Source organism: Colossoma macropomum, unplaced genomic scaffold, assembly GCF_904425465.1.
Source record: "Colossoma macropomum unplaced genomic scaffold, Colossoma_macropomum, whole genome shotgun sequence".
In the NCBI taxonomy this organism is placed as follows: Eukaryota; Metazoa; Chordata; class Actinopteri; order Characiformes; family Serrasalmidae; genus Colossoma; species Colossoma macropomum.
This window is the reverse complement of record NW_023494788.1, coordinates 28,779,105-28,799,887: the sequence shown is the minus strand read 5'-3', so window position 1 is coordinate 28,799,887 and position 20,783 is coordinate 28,779,105. Positions and strand designations below refer to the sequence as shown.

Here is a 20,783-nt window from a genome sequence, read left to right as displayed (position 1 = left end):
TGCCAAATGTGTCTTGCAAAAGCTTCAAATTATGTTCTCAGCATGTGAAACAGGTGTTATTATTGTTTCCACAATAATTTTATGACCTTACCAGGCTATTTTGTCTGGAGGAGGCAGTGCATTGACCCGGGGTCCAAACTCCAGTCTTCTGCCCTCTGCAATACTGATAACCTCCTTACGATGACCTCTGCTCACATTGAGGAATGGATGCTCTACAAAGAGTCATAAATAATCATATTCCTCACTCTCCTATTGCTAAAATTTAATGACAAAATGTACTTGCACAACATCTGTCATTCACATACTCACCATAGACAGCAACCTTAACTGTCGCATGCACAGATTTACTAAGCGTTGCTATGCATCTGTACGTGCCCTTGTCTTCCATGGTAACATTAGGTATGATTATCGCCGTGGTCATTATAGTGACTTCTGCAGGTTCTTCTCTTGTCCTCTGTATGGTATGAGGACGAGTAATCTGTGGCACAGAAAAACAACTCTCTCAACTCTCATGCTCACTGCTCTGAACATTGCTAACCTTCCAGCTTTATGTTGCACCAATACAAACTCCTTGTTATATTTAGGAAGATAGTGATTCAAGATCTCTTTGTATGTGAGCACTGAACAATAGGCGATCATTTTAAAGTACTGTACAAAAGTTAGAAACCACCTTTAATTCATTAAATTTCCGGTCAAAATAAGAACAATTTATTCATTTTCAGGAGATATTTCTAAGGAGATGAGATATAAGATAATCAACTTGCCTGAAAGGGTAAAGTCAAAGGAAAATTACAGAAAAAAACAGGAATTTCTGGAATTGGAGAAAAAAAGTTTGATAAAATATAGAAAACAAACATATAGAACAACAGAGTGGCCACACCTCAGCCCAGACCTAAACTTCGGATGTGTTTACTTTTTTCCTCACTTTCCAGATCTTTTTTCCTGACACAGTACAATAAATAACTTGTACTTTATAGGTGTTTTGACTGGAAATTAAATAAATGAAGGGTGATGTCTGATTTTTACATAGTACTGTAGGCAAGTCCTTATAACTCACAGCGTTCTTCTGGAAGTCCCATTTAAATTGAATCCTGCCATTAAATGTGGTCTCTCCTGAGCAATTGAGGACTAGTGTATCACCAACCAGGGCTCTTGGATGCTCTGTAGTTATGTGCACATTCTTCAGAACATTGGCTAGACACAAAAAGGAGAAAGGTGTCATGTCAGTTTACAGTATGCATAAAGAATATTGGGAAAACTCAATTTATGACATTTTGTGTTTTAGCCCTACCTTATTTGGAATATATTTGGAAATTAAAAAAAAATGTCCCCAGACAGACTAAATCTAATTTTGACCTCATATTCTCTAGTTCAGTTTAAAGGTTGGGTTTACAGGGGGAATTAAGGTAGTAGTATATTCTGTTCTGAGCTACACAATATGGGCAAAATTCTGCAACATAAGTAAGGCTGATCAGGCAATAGAATTATATATTTGCTGTATTTATATACATGAAGAAGAAGCAGATGGACAGGTCGACTTAGTAACAGCTACACTAAATATTATGTTAAAAAAGGACACTTACTGCGGCGCAGCGGAATGAAGGTTGATTGGACTTTCCTGCTGCCTACGCTGGCATCACATGTAATCATGCTGTAGCTCTCAAACGGTCCCATTGGAATCTGAAAACCCACTTTTGGGTCCCAAAAAACATCTCTCCTTATTGTTTCCAACATGGGAGGTGTCTGAAAGAAAGTAAGAGCAACTTTAGGTCTTCCATGAGTTCATTTTTTTGAGTTCATTTGTAGCTCTTTTTGAATGAGTGCAAGTGTCTTTCACTGAAAGCATCTATTTATTTCTTCATATTTCATTTCTTTTTTTTGTATCATAATGTTAGAAAAGAAAGGAAGGAAGGAAGTGGGTAAGATGAATGCAGCAGATGTTCCAGTAGCAGGAAGGTCGCACAACTATCTGTGCCATCTGACTGAGAAGTGTTTGTCCATGGCAAGGCATTGTGGGGCACATTGCTGTGTTTAACATTATGCATGCCAATAGCAATCCATTCAATGGAAAATGCATTAAGATTTAATCAACCTCCCTGACCTCTTTTGCCCAGCTGTTTTTTCCTACCTGTATTTCCTATGTGTTATGCATAGAAAAGGGGTCGTATTTATAGCTCTAGTTTCTATTCTGGTTCGGAGGGAAAAAGTCTACGACCATCTTCCTGCTCTTACAGGATGCAGACAGGATGACTCCTTGGCCCGCCCTAAGCTTCCCTGAGCCTCTGCCACTGTCCCTGTCCACATCCGCATGCTTCAGGGAGGGTTTGAAGGATGTGAGAACCTGAGAGACGCCCATAGTCCCATGCACCCTTCAAAGACATCCTCAGTTCTCTTTAAAGTCAATAATCCTCCTACTTAAACTTGTCGAGAACACATGAGCTGGGCACCTTGTTCTGCTCTGCAAATCATAAAATCCAAATCCCCCTATATCAGTTCACGATGGTGGAACTACCTATGAAGGCTTAAAGGGTAATTCTACTGATTTTTAAAAACAAACAAAAACAACCAAATTAAGCATGTAGACCTTAAATACAGTGGCCTCCCAAAAAAAGTCCTCAGATTTGCCTGGACTCCAAATGGCACTGATATTTCGTGCTGTGTTATAGTTTGTTTACAAAGACTGACCCTTAGAATTAACTAATTTTAAGTGATATTGGTTTTATGTAAGACAATTAGTAAGTGGAAAATGATCAGACTGTGAATCTGAAGGATAACTGTAGAAATTGAGACTAAAGTATATTCTAAGGAAATTATAGATAAAGTTAAAGATATGCACAAGAAAGAGGCTAGAAAATAATAGCCACGTCTTTGGATATCCCAGTGAGCACTGTTGGATTGACCAAGAGGAAATGGAAGAGGCATCATATCAACCAGACACTGCCCAAAGCCGTCCCTTAAAACTCAGCGTCACATCAAGAAAGAACTTGTGAGGGAAACTACAGAGAGGCCAAAATTACTGAGTTAAGTGGATGACACTGGAAGAAAGGTGCACCAGTCAACAATATTAAGCTCTGCGTACAACTGGTCTGTATAGGAAGGTGGCTAAAAGGCGCCATGACTGAAGAAAAACCACATTAAAGCATGTTTAGAGTTTGCCAGAAAGCATCATAGTGACCCAGTTAAAATGTGGGATAAGATTTTGTGGTCAGCTGGGACAAAAATGGAGCTTCTCAGCCAAAAATTCAAAATGCTATGTGTGGTGCAAACCTAACACTGTCCAATCTTCCACAGGTACCATCCCAACAATCAAGTATTGGGGCGGCAGCATCGTGTTATGGGGGTGCTCTCAGCAGGAATTGGGCATCTTGTTAAAATTGAATGACCGATGGACTGTGTACAGGGAGATCTGCTGTTCTACAATGGTAAAGTCAAAGTCCAAAACCTAATCCAATTGGGAATCTATGGCACTACTTGAAAATTGTGGTTTACAAGCATTATCCAACAAACCTGAACAACCTGGAGCAAATCTGCCGTTAAGAATGGGCAATCCCCCACCCCACCCCCCTCCAAAACAGTGGGCAGTGTGGGAGAAACTTACTCTAAGAAACTTAAAGCTGTTACTTGGCAAAAATGGATACATTTTTAATTTTGGCAAAAAAATTCTTTAAAGAGTACATTACTTTGCAATGAAAATACTGCCTGGTATGGTGGTGTCATTTGTAGTCCAGACAAATCTGATGACGTTAAGGTGATGTTTAATCTTTTTTGAAAGATTGTTATATTTACAAGGATGGTCTATTTAAACCCAAGATATTGATAGAGATTTTAATAATATACACACAACATTAACATACAATATACACAAACAAAATCGTTATTTATTCATACTTTCTATTAAGAGACAGCTGTCCCAAGCACTGTCCCCTAAATTTCAACTGAATTTTTTCAGTGTAGTTTTTCAGAAAAATCTTTTTGATGTCTTTTTAAGTGAAGTTAAAATATTAAAATTTATCATGAGTTTAATTTTTAAATAAAAAAAAACTAATGTTGTCCCACCACAACACGAGTTTTACTCTACAGGCTGAGCCTTATTTGAGCCACACCCCTACAATTTAGAGCAGTGAGTGAGACTGCATCCTTGTCCCTCATGGGCACATGGTAATTGTGCCCCAAAGTATGAAAATCAGTGCGTAACTTTAAGAATTGTCACTATCAAAACACATATTTTCTGCAGTTAGGTAAACCTTTCTGTGCTTTCATGAAAAATATTACAATTTTATGTGTACAACTGTTCAAAGCTATGTTTGCTTGTCATGTACTGGCTTGCATTTTTGAGTTATGCTCAAAAGTAACTAAAATTGTCACTACCAAAACATTTGGTTAAGTTTCTGAGGTGTTATTATTTGTATTGGTAGTGACAAAATGGAATGTTTAATCATTTAGTATTACAGAGTAAACAAAATAAAGGTATAGGTTCATTTAAAGCAAAATGATTATAGTTTAAAGTCCAAGTGAGTTAAAAGACCAAAATGTGTTTCTAACTCTGACTTAGAACCAATTTGGCAGAATGATCCATACAGCATGTTCAAGAAACTGAATTCAATAAAAAAAAAAAAAATCTAAACAAATGGCTTCAAACATCACAATGCATAAAATACTCACTGTTTCCAAAATGACATTTTGATACGGAGATGTCGTTCTGCAAGGGACCACCAGCTTATCATCATCTCTGTACACAAACAGGACTTTTGTTTTGAAGACCTCCACAAATGGATGGTTACGATCTGCAGACAAAATAAACAAATTTCTGTAACAGCACAAAAGTGCCAGGTATCATTTCGGTTTTCTTAACCACACTACTGTTTTTGCTATTCTAATGTGTGGTTATATGATTTTTTTAGCTACAGGGAAAACTTTACAATCATTCTGTCTTATTATTTATTTGATGCTAATGACTTAGCACAAGGCTTCATTTGTTAAACTGTTAAACAATTTTTTTCTTTAAACCAGAAACCCAACAAAGATTTAAGGAAGAAAACTGTGCTTCCTATGCAAAGGAGTGATAAAATATCCCTGACTAAGTGAGATTGGTTTCTTCTCCAAACATCACATTAAGTCTCGGAGAGTGGTATAAAGAAACAGGCCATAGATCGGGCCATTAATTCTTCAAAGTAATGCCTGTATGGCACATTCTGTGAGACTGGCAGCAAAACAAGCACAACAGAACGTGCTGAAAAGCACACTTTTCATAACAGTTTTGAAAATTCTCTGTAAGTACTCAGTGAAGTAAATCTGGCAATGCATTCTGCTTTGTCTACATATTTGTAGACTGTAGGCATGACTCATGCTGCCAGTAAAGATCAGTGGGTGTAGTGCTTTATCTAACATTTTGGGAGGTCTCTGCTGCAAATCCAGTCACACGGCAAGTGCTGCACTAAGGCTCACAGAGCAACTGGGAAAACAGAAGGCCAAGCAGGAAATAATAGTCAGTGAACAAGGCTTCCGACGCAATCACACTCAGCTTCCGTCTCCCAGAAGAAGTTCAGCCTTGCATGAATGCCTTCCTTTCTCTGCCCCTTTGTTTCTCTGTCCCCGGACAGCTGAGTTCTGTCCGTCTGACCTAGTATATTAAATTCCTTCCCTGCATGTAATCATAGATGTGTAATTACAAACTAGCCTCATTGCAGGGCAGCTGATTTATAGCTTTGTTGGTAGCCTCAGTGAAGTGCGCTATGGAGCCACTCATTAAGCCTCTCTCCTTTTAGTCTGCAAGTTTTCCAAAGGCTTGGAGTGCTTCCATGTCCTGTATCACACGGAGGGACATCAGATTTCTCACTGACCGTGTCTGTGCCCTGACAATTAACAGGATCTTAAGTGGTGTTCGTAGTTTTTGGCCTCATGTGTGCTGTAGCTTTTTGGTCCATTTAAAGCCAGAATAGTCTGTTGTCTACAAAGAGTTGTGCTGGTCTGAGTAGCAAATAAGAAACAGCATGAAAAGGAGAAACAGTTGTATACACATCAGAATGAAATGTCAGCCTTATCTGTGAATGTAAATAAAAACAGTCTCTGGTTTTATCCCAAAGAAACTCTTATCACATTCACTGTTTCTCACAGCTCTCTGTATTTGGTAATGGTGCTGATAGTTAGCAGTAGAGGTGCATGATTGGAATCGGCCAAGATTGGAATCAAACAATTTTTGCTCCAAACATGCAATTAGCAACCGGTCCATTTATTATTTTTTATTTTGGCTGATCTGTGTTGCAAATTCATGATGTAAATAATGTGAGTCATTGTGCTGAAGGGCAAGTTGCCTCTTTCTCTCGATGTAGCACCTAATTTGATTTTACTATATTGATGATTACTATATCATACGTATTGTCAGTAGTTACAGCATTTCTACTGTTTAGCTGGTGAATTCCAAAGTTGAAAAATGAACATACCGCATATATTTCATAATGTGATATTTTTGCCCTATCGCCCACCCTGTGTCTAAGCTGTATTTAAGAAAATTAAATGAAATTAGGCATCTGACTAGCACACCCACCACTGATGACTTACCTGTGACAAATACATAAGTGGAGCTCTTATGTTCTCCGGAATTGTGGTGACTACAACTGTAGTAGCCGGTGTCACTGTGCCCAAGGTTGTTTATCTGCAGTTTACTGCAGTGTCCCTCCTCCCGCGCAAACAGGCTCTCCCCACACTCATCAACTCGCACATCTTCAGAAGTGTTCAATTTCCTACTGGCCAAGTTCCACTGCAGATGGGTGGACCCCCTAATCAGGACAACGGAAAATGAATATTAAGAATCTTAGGAGTTATAGTTTTGCCAAGTCACTGTATGATCAGTGTGGTATCCAAATAATCATTATCAGAAGAAGTTACTTATGCTAGTACAGAGCTGGTTCAGTATATGGTAGAGATAGAACTATACTTCTATTTATTTTCTAATAAAGCAATCATGTTTTCTTTAAAGACTACTAAGCTTTAAAAAAAGTTATTTTTAATTGAAGCATTTCACTTAGATGAGCATAGAAAAGTAGGCTATGATGCTCAAACTTCTTAAACACTCTACTTCCCTACAGGAAGAAATACATAACTAACAACATCACATCACACAATGTGAGCATGAGAAAACTCAGGCTAGATTTAATAGAATCAGATTCACATTTTTTCCCTCTGATATCAGCCTGATAATGATTACTAGTGCTGGATCTGTACCAGCTTTAGTAATAAATTGGGCAACAAAGAAGGCTCATTTGTATGTGTAAACTAAACTGCCACTGAAGAATACTATCAAGCATCAAATCTTCACCAGGAAATCAAAGACCTAAAACAGAAACCCTGAACTTACAGTAGAAAATGTAAAATGCAACAGTACCAAATTAATCACACCTGCTCATCGCATTGGATAGTACGTCATACTGGATGGAAAAGTACTTTGGGAGAACTGCAAAGGACGTTCCATCGTTCTCTAAACTACACCACAAATGCCACCAAGCCTATTTTTCTCAAATAAATGATGCAGGAAAATGTGATAAGCAAGTTCAAACAACTTATAACACTTGTTTCTTAAGTATATACTTACATGGAGTAACAGTTCTGCTCTGTCTGCGCACTTGTTTTGAAGTGCCATACCATACCATTTCCCATCCATATTCCCAGTATATTTAACAATGTTTGTTTTAAAGTGTTTGAAAACTGCTCTGTTAATCTCGTGTCATCTGATAAGTCTGACTTTCACATGGGAACATAGCTTTCTTGGATGATGTGTTCAAAAAACGCATATTTCGGTCAACGTCCATTTTGAAAAGATCCCATTAAACAGATCCCTGAGGAGCATCGAACATGTCTGACATACCAGTGGCTTTGCCTCTGGACTCGGGGGGTCAAGCAACTTCAGCCCCTCATGATAGGCCAGATAGAGAGGCCGTATCAAGAGAGGCATTTATTACACATGGCCTTGTAGGGAAGTGTCGCACTGAAACAGATCCACAGGGGTTAGCATTCCTAGCGCGGTTGCAATGCGATGCAAGTCTCCCTCAAGATTCAACAAATGTGTATGTTTCAGACAGTCGTCCCCTCCCACCTCACACACCCACACACACTTTTCTGAGTATGGATGAATAAAGTGGGATCCTACTGATTGGTTTCTGGTGTCACTGACTGTGTTCATCCTGCCAGGAGTAGAGTTAAGATTTCTGTTCTGCAGATTTACACTAAGGTTTATGAGTTTTAAGGGTTTTAATATGGAAACTTAGAATCTGGATTCACACCAGCTATCTACCGCTTATGAAGTAGGAGGCATTTAAAATACTTTCAAGAACAAATACAATAATCTGTATTAAAAAATGCAGATGTGAAGTGTTTTTAAGGACTGACAATATCCATGATATGCACATATTATATCAAAATAAGCTATTATGTCACAGTCATCACAATTATAATACATATTGTCATACTGCTCAGCCCTACTAGAACCTCTTAGGCGTTTCAGTATAATTTAGTCAAACAGTCTCAATTACCTTTTACTTTGGAGTTTGTGCTATACACTTACCTCTTTAACACCTAGAAATTAAGGGATGGTAGAACAGATGTTACTGTCTGATATGTTTGGATGTATCAGCCAATGATACACGATCGATTGTTTCAAAAGACGGGTATCAGTCATAAAGTGAAAGATCCTACAGTAAAAGGGAACAATAAAAGGGAAAAGCTCCTAAAATAAAAGAGAACAACAAAACGGAAACGCTTCTGTTTTGGTGTTTGGAGGCTGAAAATTCTGTGGAAATGACTATGGGGCACTGAGGCACAATTCCAGGCTTCATTGTGTGTATGCATGTGGTAGTAGTAGCAGTGGAAGTATTATTTGTAGTTTTACAGGATGTGTGTAGGAGAGGAGACTACAGTACCTGCAGATGAGTATGAGTGACTCGCCAGCATTCCGCAGGTGTGTAGCTCCTTCAGGAAGCAGCTGTGGAACTCCCTCCAGCAGGCCTGCAGGAAACACAAACACAGCACAGGCCTTCAGTAAAGGAATACCATTTCTACCACCACTAATCACAGGCATAGCCATACTGATAATACGGAGGAGTAACAGAGCTTAACATTAAGTTACAGAGTGTAACAGAACATACATGAAAAAGCAATAAGCCAAGAGAGACTATGCATTACTGTAATTTTATGACAGGTAATAGGTGTTCTTAGGCACATGAGCAGAGCAACTAAGGAATGCTGGAGAGGGACAAGAACTTTTACCCATCATTATCAGTGATATGCAGACTTTTCAATGACTTTTTACATTTTTTTTGTCATATAAAAACAAACCTATCATAATATGCAAGTTCAACTTCAGCTTGTAAGTAGTTTTTGGTCACCAATATATCACTGCAACGATAATGCTAATTTCCACTAGCATCAAGCTAACAATTCCACGCATTTGTTTTGGGTCTAATGCTACATAAGGCCAATCCAAGCATATTCTTCACTTTTCATATTGCATTTTACAGTGAATCATTCAGCAAATACTTAAATCCAAAGCTTTCACTGAACATTAACTCCTTAAAATGCCAGGTTTATTACATACTAAGGCTTTTTATTCAGTAACTACACAGACTACAATGCAAACTAGTTTTAAACTAGCTAGAGTGTTTTAGGTTATAAAAGAGTGCAATAAAACTGTGGGCCCACAGATGGGCCCTGGCTATTTCAGGGGTTAACAGTTAGCTTTCTTCTAGCCTGTTTAGTCTGCTATCTTTTAGCCTAGCTGTTAAAAATATAAAATGTCAGCTCCTCAGTTAAAAATAAATAAATAAATAAATAAGCGTTCTTATTTAATCTATCAATACACTCGGTGGTCCATTTGAACAGCATAACAGGTCATTCACAGCACTGACTGTATATTTTAGTGATTTTGTGCATAAATTCAATTGTTGTGTGGCTGTGCATACATGGAGTATTTTACAATGGCTTAGAAAACAGGTCATCCAATCCCATTTTAGGATTGGACACATAAATGAACACATTCATTCAATTCTGTATTAACACCAAGTTATAAAATTATTGTGCTGTTCACGCAATAATATTTGACCATATTATTGCTTGGCAACCATAGCCTACTGTTAAAGAACTAAATTGCTTGGTAGAAGGACAGTTTATTGTGTTTATTATTAACAATGCATTAAATAATTTACAGAACATTGGTGTATTTTATCATATTTTAGGTCCGTTGTGTCTGACAACCCCTTGCCCATGGAACAATCATTGTATCACATGGCTTGTCTTGGATTATTGCTTTTTTTGTTGGTCTCAAAGTACATCAAAATATAATAACACATCAACTACAGGTCTATGTACCGGTCAGTGTGTTCTGTTTTGACTGCATTGCTATCCTGACATGGAGTTAAATCAGAATTTAGATTTGTTGGAGGACACTGCTTTTCTGGAAATCACCACAAGTTGAGATGACCACATATCAAGCTCTCCAGAATGTCTGTTTTCTGAGGGCTCCTGTGTGGTTCTGCTCTGATTCAGTGTTACGCAAATACACTTCCGCTCCCATGTGGAGTGCTAGGATCCGGCTGAGTAGTGTCCCATCCAGTCTGTTCAGGACTGTTTTAAGCTGGCAGTACTGTGGAAACAATGAGCCTCATTTAACAAGCTTATGCGGAATCATGTTTTGATTGTAAAGTGAGCATGCAACATTTCCTACTCAAATGAATAGATTCATCACACTAAACTAGACCTTACAGCACAAAGTTTGTATTGTGTTTAGCAATGTGTTGGACTGTCCTTACTTGTACCTAAGTGGCATTAAACATGTGTGTAGCAATTCATCACTGTGTGAATGCACTCGGTACTTCAGTTCACGCTCAGGTGAAATTTACAAACAGATGGGGTCCATTTTGGCATTTTGATCAGTGGCTTACAGGCTCATTAAATCCACCTGAGATTTGTGTATGTTTTTCATGCTCAACTTACTCATTTTTGATTTCTGCTAAACGAGGCCTAGCATACGTGTGTGTGTGAGGACACACTGAAGAGGTAAGGAAGAAGACCAGGGGTGCAGCTGTGCCCCCACAACAGGGAGGTCAGCCCTGTCAGCACATGTGTGCTCAAAACCGGAGAGAACCAGGCAGACCCAGATGAGCCTGAGCAGTGTCCTCAAGCACTTCCCTCAGATCACTCAGTCAATTCAGCTCTGACTACCTTCTTTTTCTGTGCCTTACATAATGCCCCTTTTTTTACTCTAACGGAGCTTTTCATTGAGTACTGACCTTGTGTGGTCTCTGCTGCATGCTATTATTACTTGTGTGGGGACTGAAACATTGTTGGACTGAAGAATCACGCTTGGTGTGAGGCCAGTCCAAGCTGCTGATGGGCGGACTGAGTAGTGCTCAGCATAGGAAGCACTGGCTGCCTCCCTTCTGCCCAGGAGGGGTGACAGTCCTATCATAAGTGATTTCCTTCTTTTGACTCTACTCCCCAAACAGCCTGTGTTTGGTAGCTCATGTTGCTGGGCAAAAGGCAACTTATTTTAATTTGCCATTTTTAAACGTTTTGGGGACGTTAGGGACTCTGACTAAGTGTACTCACGGAAGAAAAAGCACACCATGTAACTATGTATAACATTTTTAGAATGGGACTCGTTTATTTTTAATATTTGTTTGCTCTGTACTTCGAAAGCCTTGGATTTTCCTTGGACTTGGACTAAACACAAGTTGGCTCTTTGGATATTGGTTATACAAACTTAAATGGTTCTTTAGGTGTTCTTTTGTAAAAGAAATGGTTCTGAAGTACTGTACAAAAGTCAGAGACCATCCTTCATTTATTTACTTTAAGTCAAAATTAAGATGAAAAAAAAAACAAAAAAACAAGAGTTTCCAAAGCTGGGTCAAACAATCATAATAAGATTAAAAGAAATTGGGACTCCTAACAACCACGCAAGACCTGTTAGACCACGGAAACTGTCACCACCAGATAAACAGCACTTCAGATTTGAAAGAATAAACAGGTGAGAAGACAACTTGACGCTATGAATCTGAAATGGATGGATGTGTAGCTGCCAAGAAGTCGATAAAAAGAAATAGACAAATCAAGAAGAATCACTTTTTGCACTCATTTTCTCACTCACAAACATGCACACAACTACATCTGACTTGCCTATTTCTCTCTTTCATTTTTGAACATGTGCACAGAAATGTTCAAAATGAAACTAATACGGTTCCTCAACTATGTGCCTCCCTAACTGACCTTCTCATACACAGCCTTCAAACCCACTCTCTAAACAAATTAAATGTCTCCTGTGTAATGGGAAAGTATGGTAACATATGAAAGCATCCCTTAATGGACTTGCCCTACTGATATTGCTACTTAATATGAACTTCCTCCCAGTATGCTATAACATCATTGTTGTTCTAAAGCCCAAGGTTAGCTAAGGGGAACGGATGTTTCTCGGGTTTTTCACGCGAAGTCCACACCTCTCTCAGCTGGACACTGCCCGTTTGCCCAGAACTGTTCACTTCACCACAGCTGTAGCAGTCTAGACCCCATTCTATTCACTCTAAGAGAGACTGAGGTGCTTCACTTATTTGCTGCTTGAATATCCTTCTGATTTTTTCAAACCTAATTAAATTACAGAACAGTTTGGTTGGTGAGCAGTGTGAATTTCATGCAGCAATTATGTTAAAGAATATAATTTCTCCATTATGTTTAAAAACATTTATCCATCTTTCATGACAAAACATTGAGTAAAAATATTGACACACTGCTCTGAGAAAAATAAGACTCTCCATTGCAATAGCTTATTTACTATGTGTGTTCCATATGTTCCGTGAGTCATTTGTCAACCAAATGACTCAAGGAACATGCGGCATGCGTTTTAATTAAAACCACCCTCTCTAAAATTCTGAGTATAAGCATTGTGGACCATGAAAGAGAAGCCCCAGTACCCAAAATGAAACCAACTGATTTTGACACCTGAAAGTGCCTATGTCATTCAGTAGCTACAGTTACATAATACCTTTAATACTGGCATCAAACTAGTAGTTTTGCACATGAAAACACATGCACCCACACATACACTCCCTCAGCCTAAATTCCTCCCTCACAGATGTGGACTTGCATATGCTGGTGAGAAACACAGCGCTTAGAATCCACAGCCCCTCCCTGCTATCGTCACAGCTGGCCTGGTCAGCAGGGGCCCCCAGCAGTACTCAAAAAGAGTTCTTTCTCATAAAAGCCCATCATCTCTGTCTCTCTTAGACCCCCACCTGCCCCTGACTCCTGCCCAACGCTGACCTCCACAAGCAGCTTCGCCCCCTCTCCAACAGCTGTGTACTGCATTCCTCCAGCGCAGTGTCAAAATGCCAGAAATGGAGCTCACTGTGGTGCTTCAAGGGGCCTGGGATGTGGTTTCCATTAAAGCCCATTAAAAGTACGGGACAGGCATGAAGATATGGGGAACGTGTTGCTAGCACTAGGCGGGTTGCTGTATTTAGCGAGCTTGGTTGGGCTCCAACTCCAGTTGTTAAACTGCAATGATGTGAGAGGAGACTGGGTCAGGTACCCATTCATGACTTCTCAGTGTGTGTGTGTAAAGCCAGACAAGGAGCCCAAGATACTACTTGAGCAATTTTCAAGTACGTCTTCCCCTGAGCCCCACTTCAGGGTTCAACTTACCTGGTCAGGTGAGTGGTCTACTGTCCCATGCAAATTTTTGCTTGTGAAAACATTTTTTAATTATGAATGAGCGCACATACCCAAATCTCTTGATGACAAACCTGATTGGCTATATGTAACTCAAATGCACGAATGTACTAAATCATTTTCCCGCATGGCAAGGGCCTGTTTAAAAAACGCAAACAAAGGCAATGTCACATATGATTGTTCACTGCCAAAAGTACCCTGTGACTGGTTATCAGCTTACCCAATTAGGCAAGTGATTTTTACCACTGCTGTCCTGAATTACTATTTTACTTCCCTGGGGCAATGGTTTATGTTGAACCCTGCAGATGCTCTTAAAGTGATAGTTAAAAATAAACTGACATAATCTTACATCAAAATACATTGCAAAGCTATAAGCCACAGTAGCAGCCATCTTGAAGCATTAAATTGTGTTTGCACTGACATTTTTTCAAAAAACAGTGTGTTATACTGTTATGCCACTGTCATTACCTGATCACAGTTATTTAAGCAGATTTAAAGCAGCACTATGTAGTACTTTTTGTTAAGAAAAATTAAAAAGTAGTAGCATTACTAAATATGGAGAAAAAAGAACAGAGTCAGAGGTACCAGGACAGGTTTGGTGGAAGTTTTTTGGACATGTCATATGTCTTAATATGTTAACATCACATACACAGACTTGTACTTTAATAGTTACATACAATGAATAAAGAAAGATAGTTAACAAGACAGTTGTTAACCACGATTATTTGTATGGCAATTAATTGTGAGCGAAACAATTTCATGATCACCACGGCCTACTGGTCACAATTATTTCAGCTGATAGCAATCATTTAAGCTAACTGAAATTATGTTCTACAGTAGTCGCAGTTAGGAACTGGGTGCGCTTTCATTAGTTGAGTCGAGGCAAATTCATGTAAAAGAAAGCAGAAAGCAGAAAACACATTTATTATATATTTTATATCATGGGTTTTATGAAAACTGTAAGCAATTCTGTCATCAGTTAGTGATGGACATTCTCTTTTCAGTGAGTCAGATCAATCGGCTCAGCTCATAAATAAGAGTCACCTCTTTTGACTTCTAAATGGCTCTTCATTCAGTAGCATTGTCAGTGTTTTGTGTTCCTAACATGTTAGTTATATTATCAAGTTAGTGATATTATCTATTATTTATTTTCAATAAAACCTATACATAAGATATACCCATTTGTTTTGTCTTCATTTTTTAAATAAAGCAAAGAAAAAAATCGCTCCTGAATGTGAGTTGGCTCCCAATGTTCACCTAAAAAAAAAACAGCTCAAAGGGCCGACTTGCTATCTCCATGTTACATGGTATCATGGCTCCCCAGTGCATCGCTAAATTGACTGCAAGTCAGACCTTATGCATGAGTCAAATTTCAAGCAACTAAACATCAGCAATGTTCTAACAGTGAAGTTGTACAACACAACATGTGCTGTATTAGTTTAGTATTGTACTGTCTGTGCGTGACGAGGAAATCCCCTGTCACAGCCCTGTAAATGCTGGGCATAATGTGCGGAATTCCCTCCTCTGGCAGTTGGTACAGGACTCCCTGTGCTTCCCGTCCACTCATGGTCTGACACACTGTGCCCGTAAAGTCATCTCAGAGGAGGGAATCTTTTTTTTGGGGCAAAAAAACAATAAAGAATCATGGTTCCTCTAGCCTTGGTGCAAGGTCCACTGTGATTTCAATATTGAGAACAAAAGAGTTCCAAACGATGGAGACTTCTATATAAAAGAAAAAACAGAGTTGAATAAGCAATAATGAGTGCACCGAAAGACAATGAGCAAATGAGCAAAACAGTAGTTAATGGCCGTGGGCAAGCTTATTTTTTTTCCTGTCTCTTTTATTATTGTCTCCCATGTGTCTTTTAAACACATGATGTGGTCTGGCTTTGCTTTCTGTTTTTAGTATTTCATGGTGAATTATCTGTGGATTTTGGTCTTCAGTCTCAACGACAGTAATACAAATTCACATGATGCCTTTTGAGCTCTTGGTTGATTTACAAGCATGAGGGTAAAGTCTGGACAAGACTTGAGACCACCTGCCAAAACAGGAGGCTACTACTGCATCTCCAACTGTGAGGCCTGCTTTTCACATGCAGAAGTGTACTCATTTTCCTACTTATCCTTCTGCCAAGCTGCAAGGTTAAGATAACAGCTAGGGTGAACTGGGTTTTCATTAGCTTGTAGACTGGTCTTCAGAGATCAGGGAACTGCCTCCCCCTCAGTTTTTGAAAGAATGCATGCAATAAAGAAAAACATATAGCTATATTGGGTGGCCACTTCAGTCAGGTATTACCTGCTGTATAACACTACTAAGAGTGCTCTTAAGACTCTGGAGAACGACAAACAATATAGATATCCTTCATAAGAGGAACAGAATCCCATAACCTCTCACAATATGTTCTACATCTCGGGGGGATTTGTACTGCAGTTCAAACTCCTGGGTGAAGCAGATTCTCCCTGAAATTGTGATTTAACAGTGGATGAAATTGCATTATGGTCTGCTCATAAAGTAACCTGTATATCACAGGGGAGGAGGATGACTATGAGAGTGGTATCATCCCCAATAATAAGGGCAATCACTAGAAGGCATGCCTATGAATTATGAAAGTGTTTTCACTAGTCCAACGTCTGTAGCAATAAGTCTCCAAGGCTGTCAGTCTGTCAGGCACTGGAAGGTTGGAGAGTTAAGTAATTGGCCAACATTAGCAAGTCTGCTAATATTTCACAAAGATAAAGCACGGCTCTGGTGTTGGCAGCAGCTTTTCAGACAGCAGGAAAATCACTGTGTGTGTGTGCAGTCTGCACTCACGCTCCACTCCTCCACCGAGGGATGATCGCGTTTTGCACTTGGCTGACCCCTATCTACTGTATGCCTCCCAGCCTCCAATAATGCCGCACCACGGCCCAGTGTGGACCACCACACACACAAAAGGGAAAAAAAAACTATAAGGACGCTGGTTCATGATGTACTTCCCAAGTTCAATGTTCTTCCACAGAGAAATCAAATTTCGCCTTCAAATATGCAATACAAAACTGACTTTCCAAAAGGTAACTTTATAAGAAAAGAAATGAGACATTACTCCAAGTAATATTGGACCATAAGTTGGTCAATTCACTAGGAAATATCTCCACAATATAAAGGCCAGCTGACAATATCATACAATGTAAAAAATCTCTGTTTTTTATGTTAAAACAAACAGGTTTTTTTTATATGGACATGAGATGATTTGAATATGGCAAACATCTAGATCCATTCCCATATTAAAATTACCAATGATCCATATCCCATTTCACTTTCTACACTGCTGAATGCAACATAGACTTCTCCACAGACATGCTTCACCACCCCACTGTACTGTGGTTTTCTGGCTAACCATTTGCGGACTAAGGTCTCATATTGTGGTCACAATTTCAATCACTTGAGGGTTCAGTGCCAAGTCTGACTTTTAATGAGGGATTTCTGATGAATCAGCCATGGGGAATTCTGCCCCTCCGTGGACTAATCTACAGTAAACAGCAGGTTACTGCTCAGACAGAACAGTGACTGTGCATAAGCATGCAATTTGCTTAGTTAGGTAATGACTGTGTTTTTACAATTGTGTAGTCTGTAACTGTAAAATTTAACACTTCGAGATTTTAGATTCTAAAGTCTGGGATTTGCCACATTCTAAAAATCCTCCAGTGTAAACCAGTAAAAAAGTGAATTTCACATTTTTACCAGTATGTGAGGGTATCCTGAAGTATTATACAGCATTTTTGGTAAATGATCATTGAAAGAAAACCATCATCACAAACCAAAAGAAGCTAGGCAAGGCTACATTGATAAGGCAACAGTCAACTCTTTCCAAAGACAATAATCAGATAATATACTCAATCAAATCTTTTATATTCAAAAGTAGAATAATAAATAGAAAATCAATAGCTGTACCATAATCGGGGTACAAGCACTGTGAGGGCCTGTTTGCTTCTCCAAAGCCGATCACTAAAACACGCAGATAACATCGTATCTCCTGATCCCTTCAAGCGTCGAAAAGTCTTTCAGACGGCCACAGTGCACTGAACTGTCACTGCAAGTACACTATCACATAGCTGCATTTGACAACTAACTAAAATATTGCACTGCTGTAGTCCAAAGTGTTATTTAGTATAAAGCTTTAATTATTTAAGTATTTAATAAAACTTCTCAGTTAGCTGGTTCACTTAAGCCAAAAGTCAAAGTCATGCTTTAATGCGTATCCTGTAAGTCCTGACACTGGCTTTAATTATCTGATTGAAAAATCTCAGTTTACCAGAAGTCCCCCATATTTCATTTGACACTCTGTTTTATGAATGCCTGCTTTCAAGATTTTGAACAGAGGTTGCGAACAGCTCATCAGTCAATCACTTCATCAACAATCACCAAGACAGCGAGCTTGTTTTGATTACATATTTTGGTTTATAATCACAAATTTCGGACCTCTTTAAAAAATAAAAGCAGGTCTATCATTTTCCACACCCAGTCATTCTATTAGGCAAAGAGGCTGACATGCATTTGAAGCTGACTGGCCATACAAGGAGCTTGGGGAAGGAATCTTTACTCAGGTAGCGTGTCACGTTTCCCTGACCTCTGCTTGCCAGAACAATTCCAGGGTGCCTCCTGCCTCTCCGTCCGCTTCCTCCATGTGTCTTTCCCACGCTCGGCATGTGGACAGTGAAGGAAATCTACTTGGAAAGTAGATTGTAGACAAAGCTTGAAGACCAAAAAAACAGTGGCGGGGGGGGGGTGTATTTCCTCTGTTTGGACCAGAGCCGGGGGTTGCTGTTTATTTGGACATTAGGAGGAAGACATGTATCTGCAGTGCAACAGCTATGGCACAATGCACAGCAACATCCACCTTTTATACTCACTTTTATTTATGAGGCGAGGCAGTCAGGCAGTCAAGCAGCCAAGTATCAACAGTGTACTTTCTCCTCTAAACAGACATTCTCCTCTCAAAATGGAGAGCAACCTTTCACACTGGAAACCGGCACAATCATTTACAATAAATTGTTTTAGGCTGTTCAAACACTGCATGTGTGTTATTTCTCCAAACAGCAAACAATATTTGGAGGATGGGATAACACTGCATACTCATTAACTCACCACTAGCCGACTATTCACCAATAACAGGGTGCATGCAGCATGCATAATGACCAGTTAGACCTACATTTCCATAGTTTCAAATAATTAAGCACATTTTTGATGGATTTGTATTTTCCTGTATACTTGCTAATGATACTAATACTTTATATACACTTAAGTATATGTATGAAGTGTGTGTTTCACTCATATCCATTTTGCTCATCTATATCTATTTTGCACCAAAAGATCCCAAAAAGAGAAGAATGTGAAGTTTAACAAACTTCAGCTGCCTATGTTGAGAGATGCTGAATGTCCTAGAGCTTCCACTGGAGTTCAATAAACTAATCAATGAAGTTTTCTTTTTGACCTGATACCTTTTCACTCCCACTCAAGTTGCTTTTTGGTAGCTTATCTATCTATCTATCTATCTATCTATCTATCTATCTATCTATCTATTTGCTGTAATTAACTGAATTAGTGACTTTAAGATGGTTATAGGCTACTCTAGCTCTGGCTGTGTGAAAGACCATATTGTTAGCGTCAGTAAAATAAAGAGTTTTTAGCCCTTTAAGTTAGTTCAGGTACATTTTTCTTTCTTAATTTATAAAATCAATGTTTTTCAATGACCCTAAACTCCCTGAGTGAAGAGACTGAGCGCTCTACCAAAGCAACTTCAGAGCATCCAAATGGAAATAAAGCCACACAGGTGCTAAAGCATAAAAGGCGCGAAGCATTTTACTACCAACGAAAACTGAATGAAGACTATCAGCCAGTTCAATACCGTCAAAAGCAAGTATTGTTTGTATTTTGGGGACAGTTTATGAAATCATTCACATTCAGATGCTCTTCATCGCGGAGCTAAGCCGTCAGCAGTGCATCACAGCGCGCGTAATCACTTAAAGCCTGACAGAAAAGCTAATGCTAGCAAAAATTCCGAATGGCTGTGAAAAACTAACAAACAAGACTGAACGCAGGCAGGACAGGTGGAAATAACTTACCTCTTGTGGAGGTGAGGCACTGAAAGAGTACGGCTATGAACACCGCAGTTTCTCTGGGAGTCATTCCGCTCCGGTGGCTCTCAGTACTCCAGTGGAAAGTCAGTCAGTAGTCAAAGCGGTTCAGCTTCCTAAAGCGGCAATCGCCTCCTTCAGTGGATGTGCAGTAAGATTCGGTTTTTCCTTCAGCCAAAAGATCTTCGTCACTAAGCTCAAGGTTCCAGAACCGTCAAGGTGTATCCCATGTTGTTCAGACAGACAGCCCTTCAACTCTGGTTCTGCCCCTGTCCAAGGGGGCAGTCAGTCCTCCAGGGCAGGTGCGATGGGTTTCTGCTTCGCCTCTTAGAGTGGTCTAATGAGAATATTGAAAAAAAAAAATCGACAAGAAGGAAAAACATTAGACTCCAATATTCTCAAGTTCTTCTTAAAGATCGAGAGCAACTAAAAGCAAGTGAATGAGCTGCCTAAAGGCTGCAGTAGTAAATGAGTGCAGCAGATCTCCTCCTCTCATCCTGCTCCAGGGTTTTATAGTAAAGGACGGACGCAACGTCACTGAGCAGTGGGAGCCTGTGGTACTTTCGCACACTGAATGTTTTTAGGCAGTCAACATGGCAATTTTGTGATATTTTAAAGTGTTAAATCTCTTTTTATGGCATTTAAATGCAGGTGTCCAGTCAAATGTATCAAAACGTCATTAATAATAAGTGAAATAACACAGAATAAAGTAACAAAACAGTCCAAAACCGTTGTTTCCCCTTATTGAGCTCCTGTAGATAAGGCTGGATGCACGTCCCCAAAATATCTGGGTACAAAGGGCAACAGGCATTGTCTTCTGCTATCAAACCAAATATCTATAGGAAAAACATTTGCTGGTTTTATTTTTTTACCTTGGGAAAACAGGACGCACAGCTATGTTATATTGTCAACAATCAATTGTGGACTTTCTCTCTGACTTCCAGTGTCCTATGGTTTTGGCA

General features: G+C 39.3%; 1 protein-coding gene across 1 annotated transcript in view; it reads right to left on the bottom strand.

The window, feature by feature from the left end:
* Positions 1–20,320, bottom strand: part of kdrl (kinase insert domain receptor like) — a 59,206-nt gene extending 38,886 nt beyond the window's left edge. Inside the window, exons 1-8 of the mRNA XM_036569068.1 lie at positions 19,810–20,320; positions 8,913–8,997; positions 6,559–6,776; positions 4,663–4,784; positions 1,584–1,743; positions 1,058–1,194; positions 310–478; positions 92–212 (exon numbers count right to left, since the gene is read on the bottom strand). Of these exons, the coding sequence (XP_036424961.1) occupies positions 92–212; positions 310–478; positions 1,058–1,194; positions 1,584–1,743; positions 4,663–4,784; positions 6,559–6,776; positions 8,913–8,997; positions 19,810–19,873 (1,076 nt within the window). The 5' untranslated portion in view covers positions 19,874–20,320. The remainder of the gene's footprint in view (positions 1–91; positions 213–309; positions 479–1,057; positions 1,195–1,583; positions 1,744–4,662; positions 4,785–6,558; positions 6,777–8,912; positions 8,998–19,809) is intronic.
* Between the last annotated feature and the right edge of the window lie 463 nt (positions 20,321–20,783).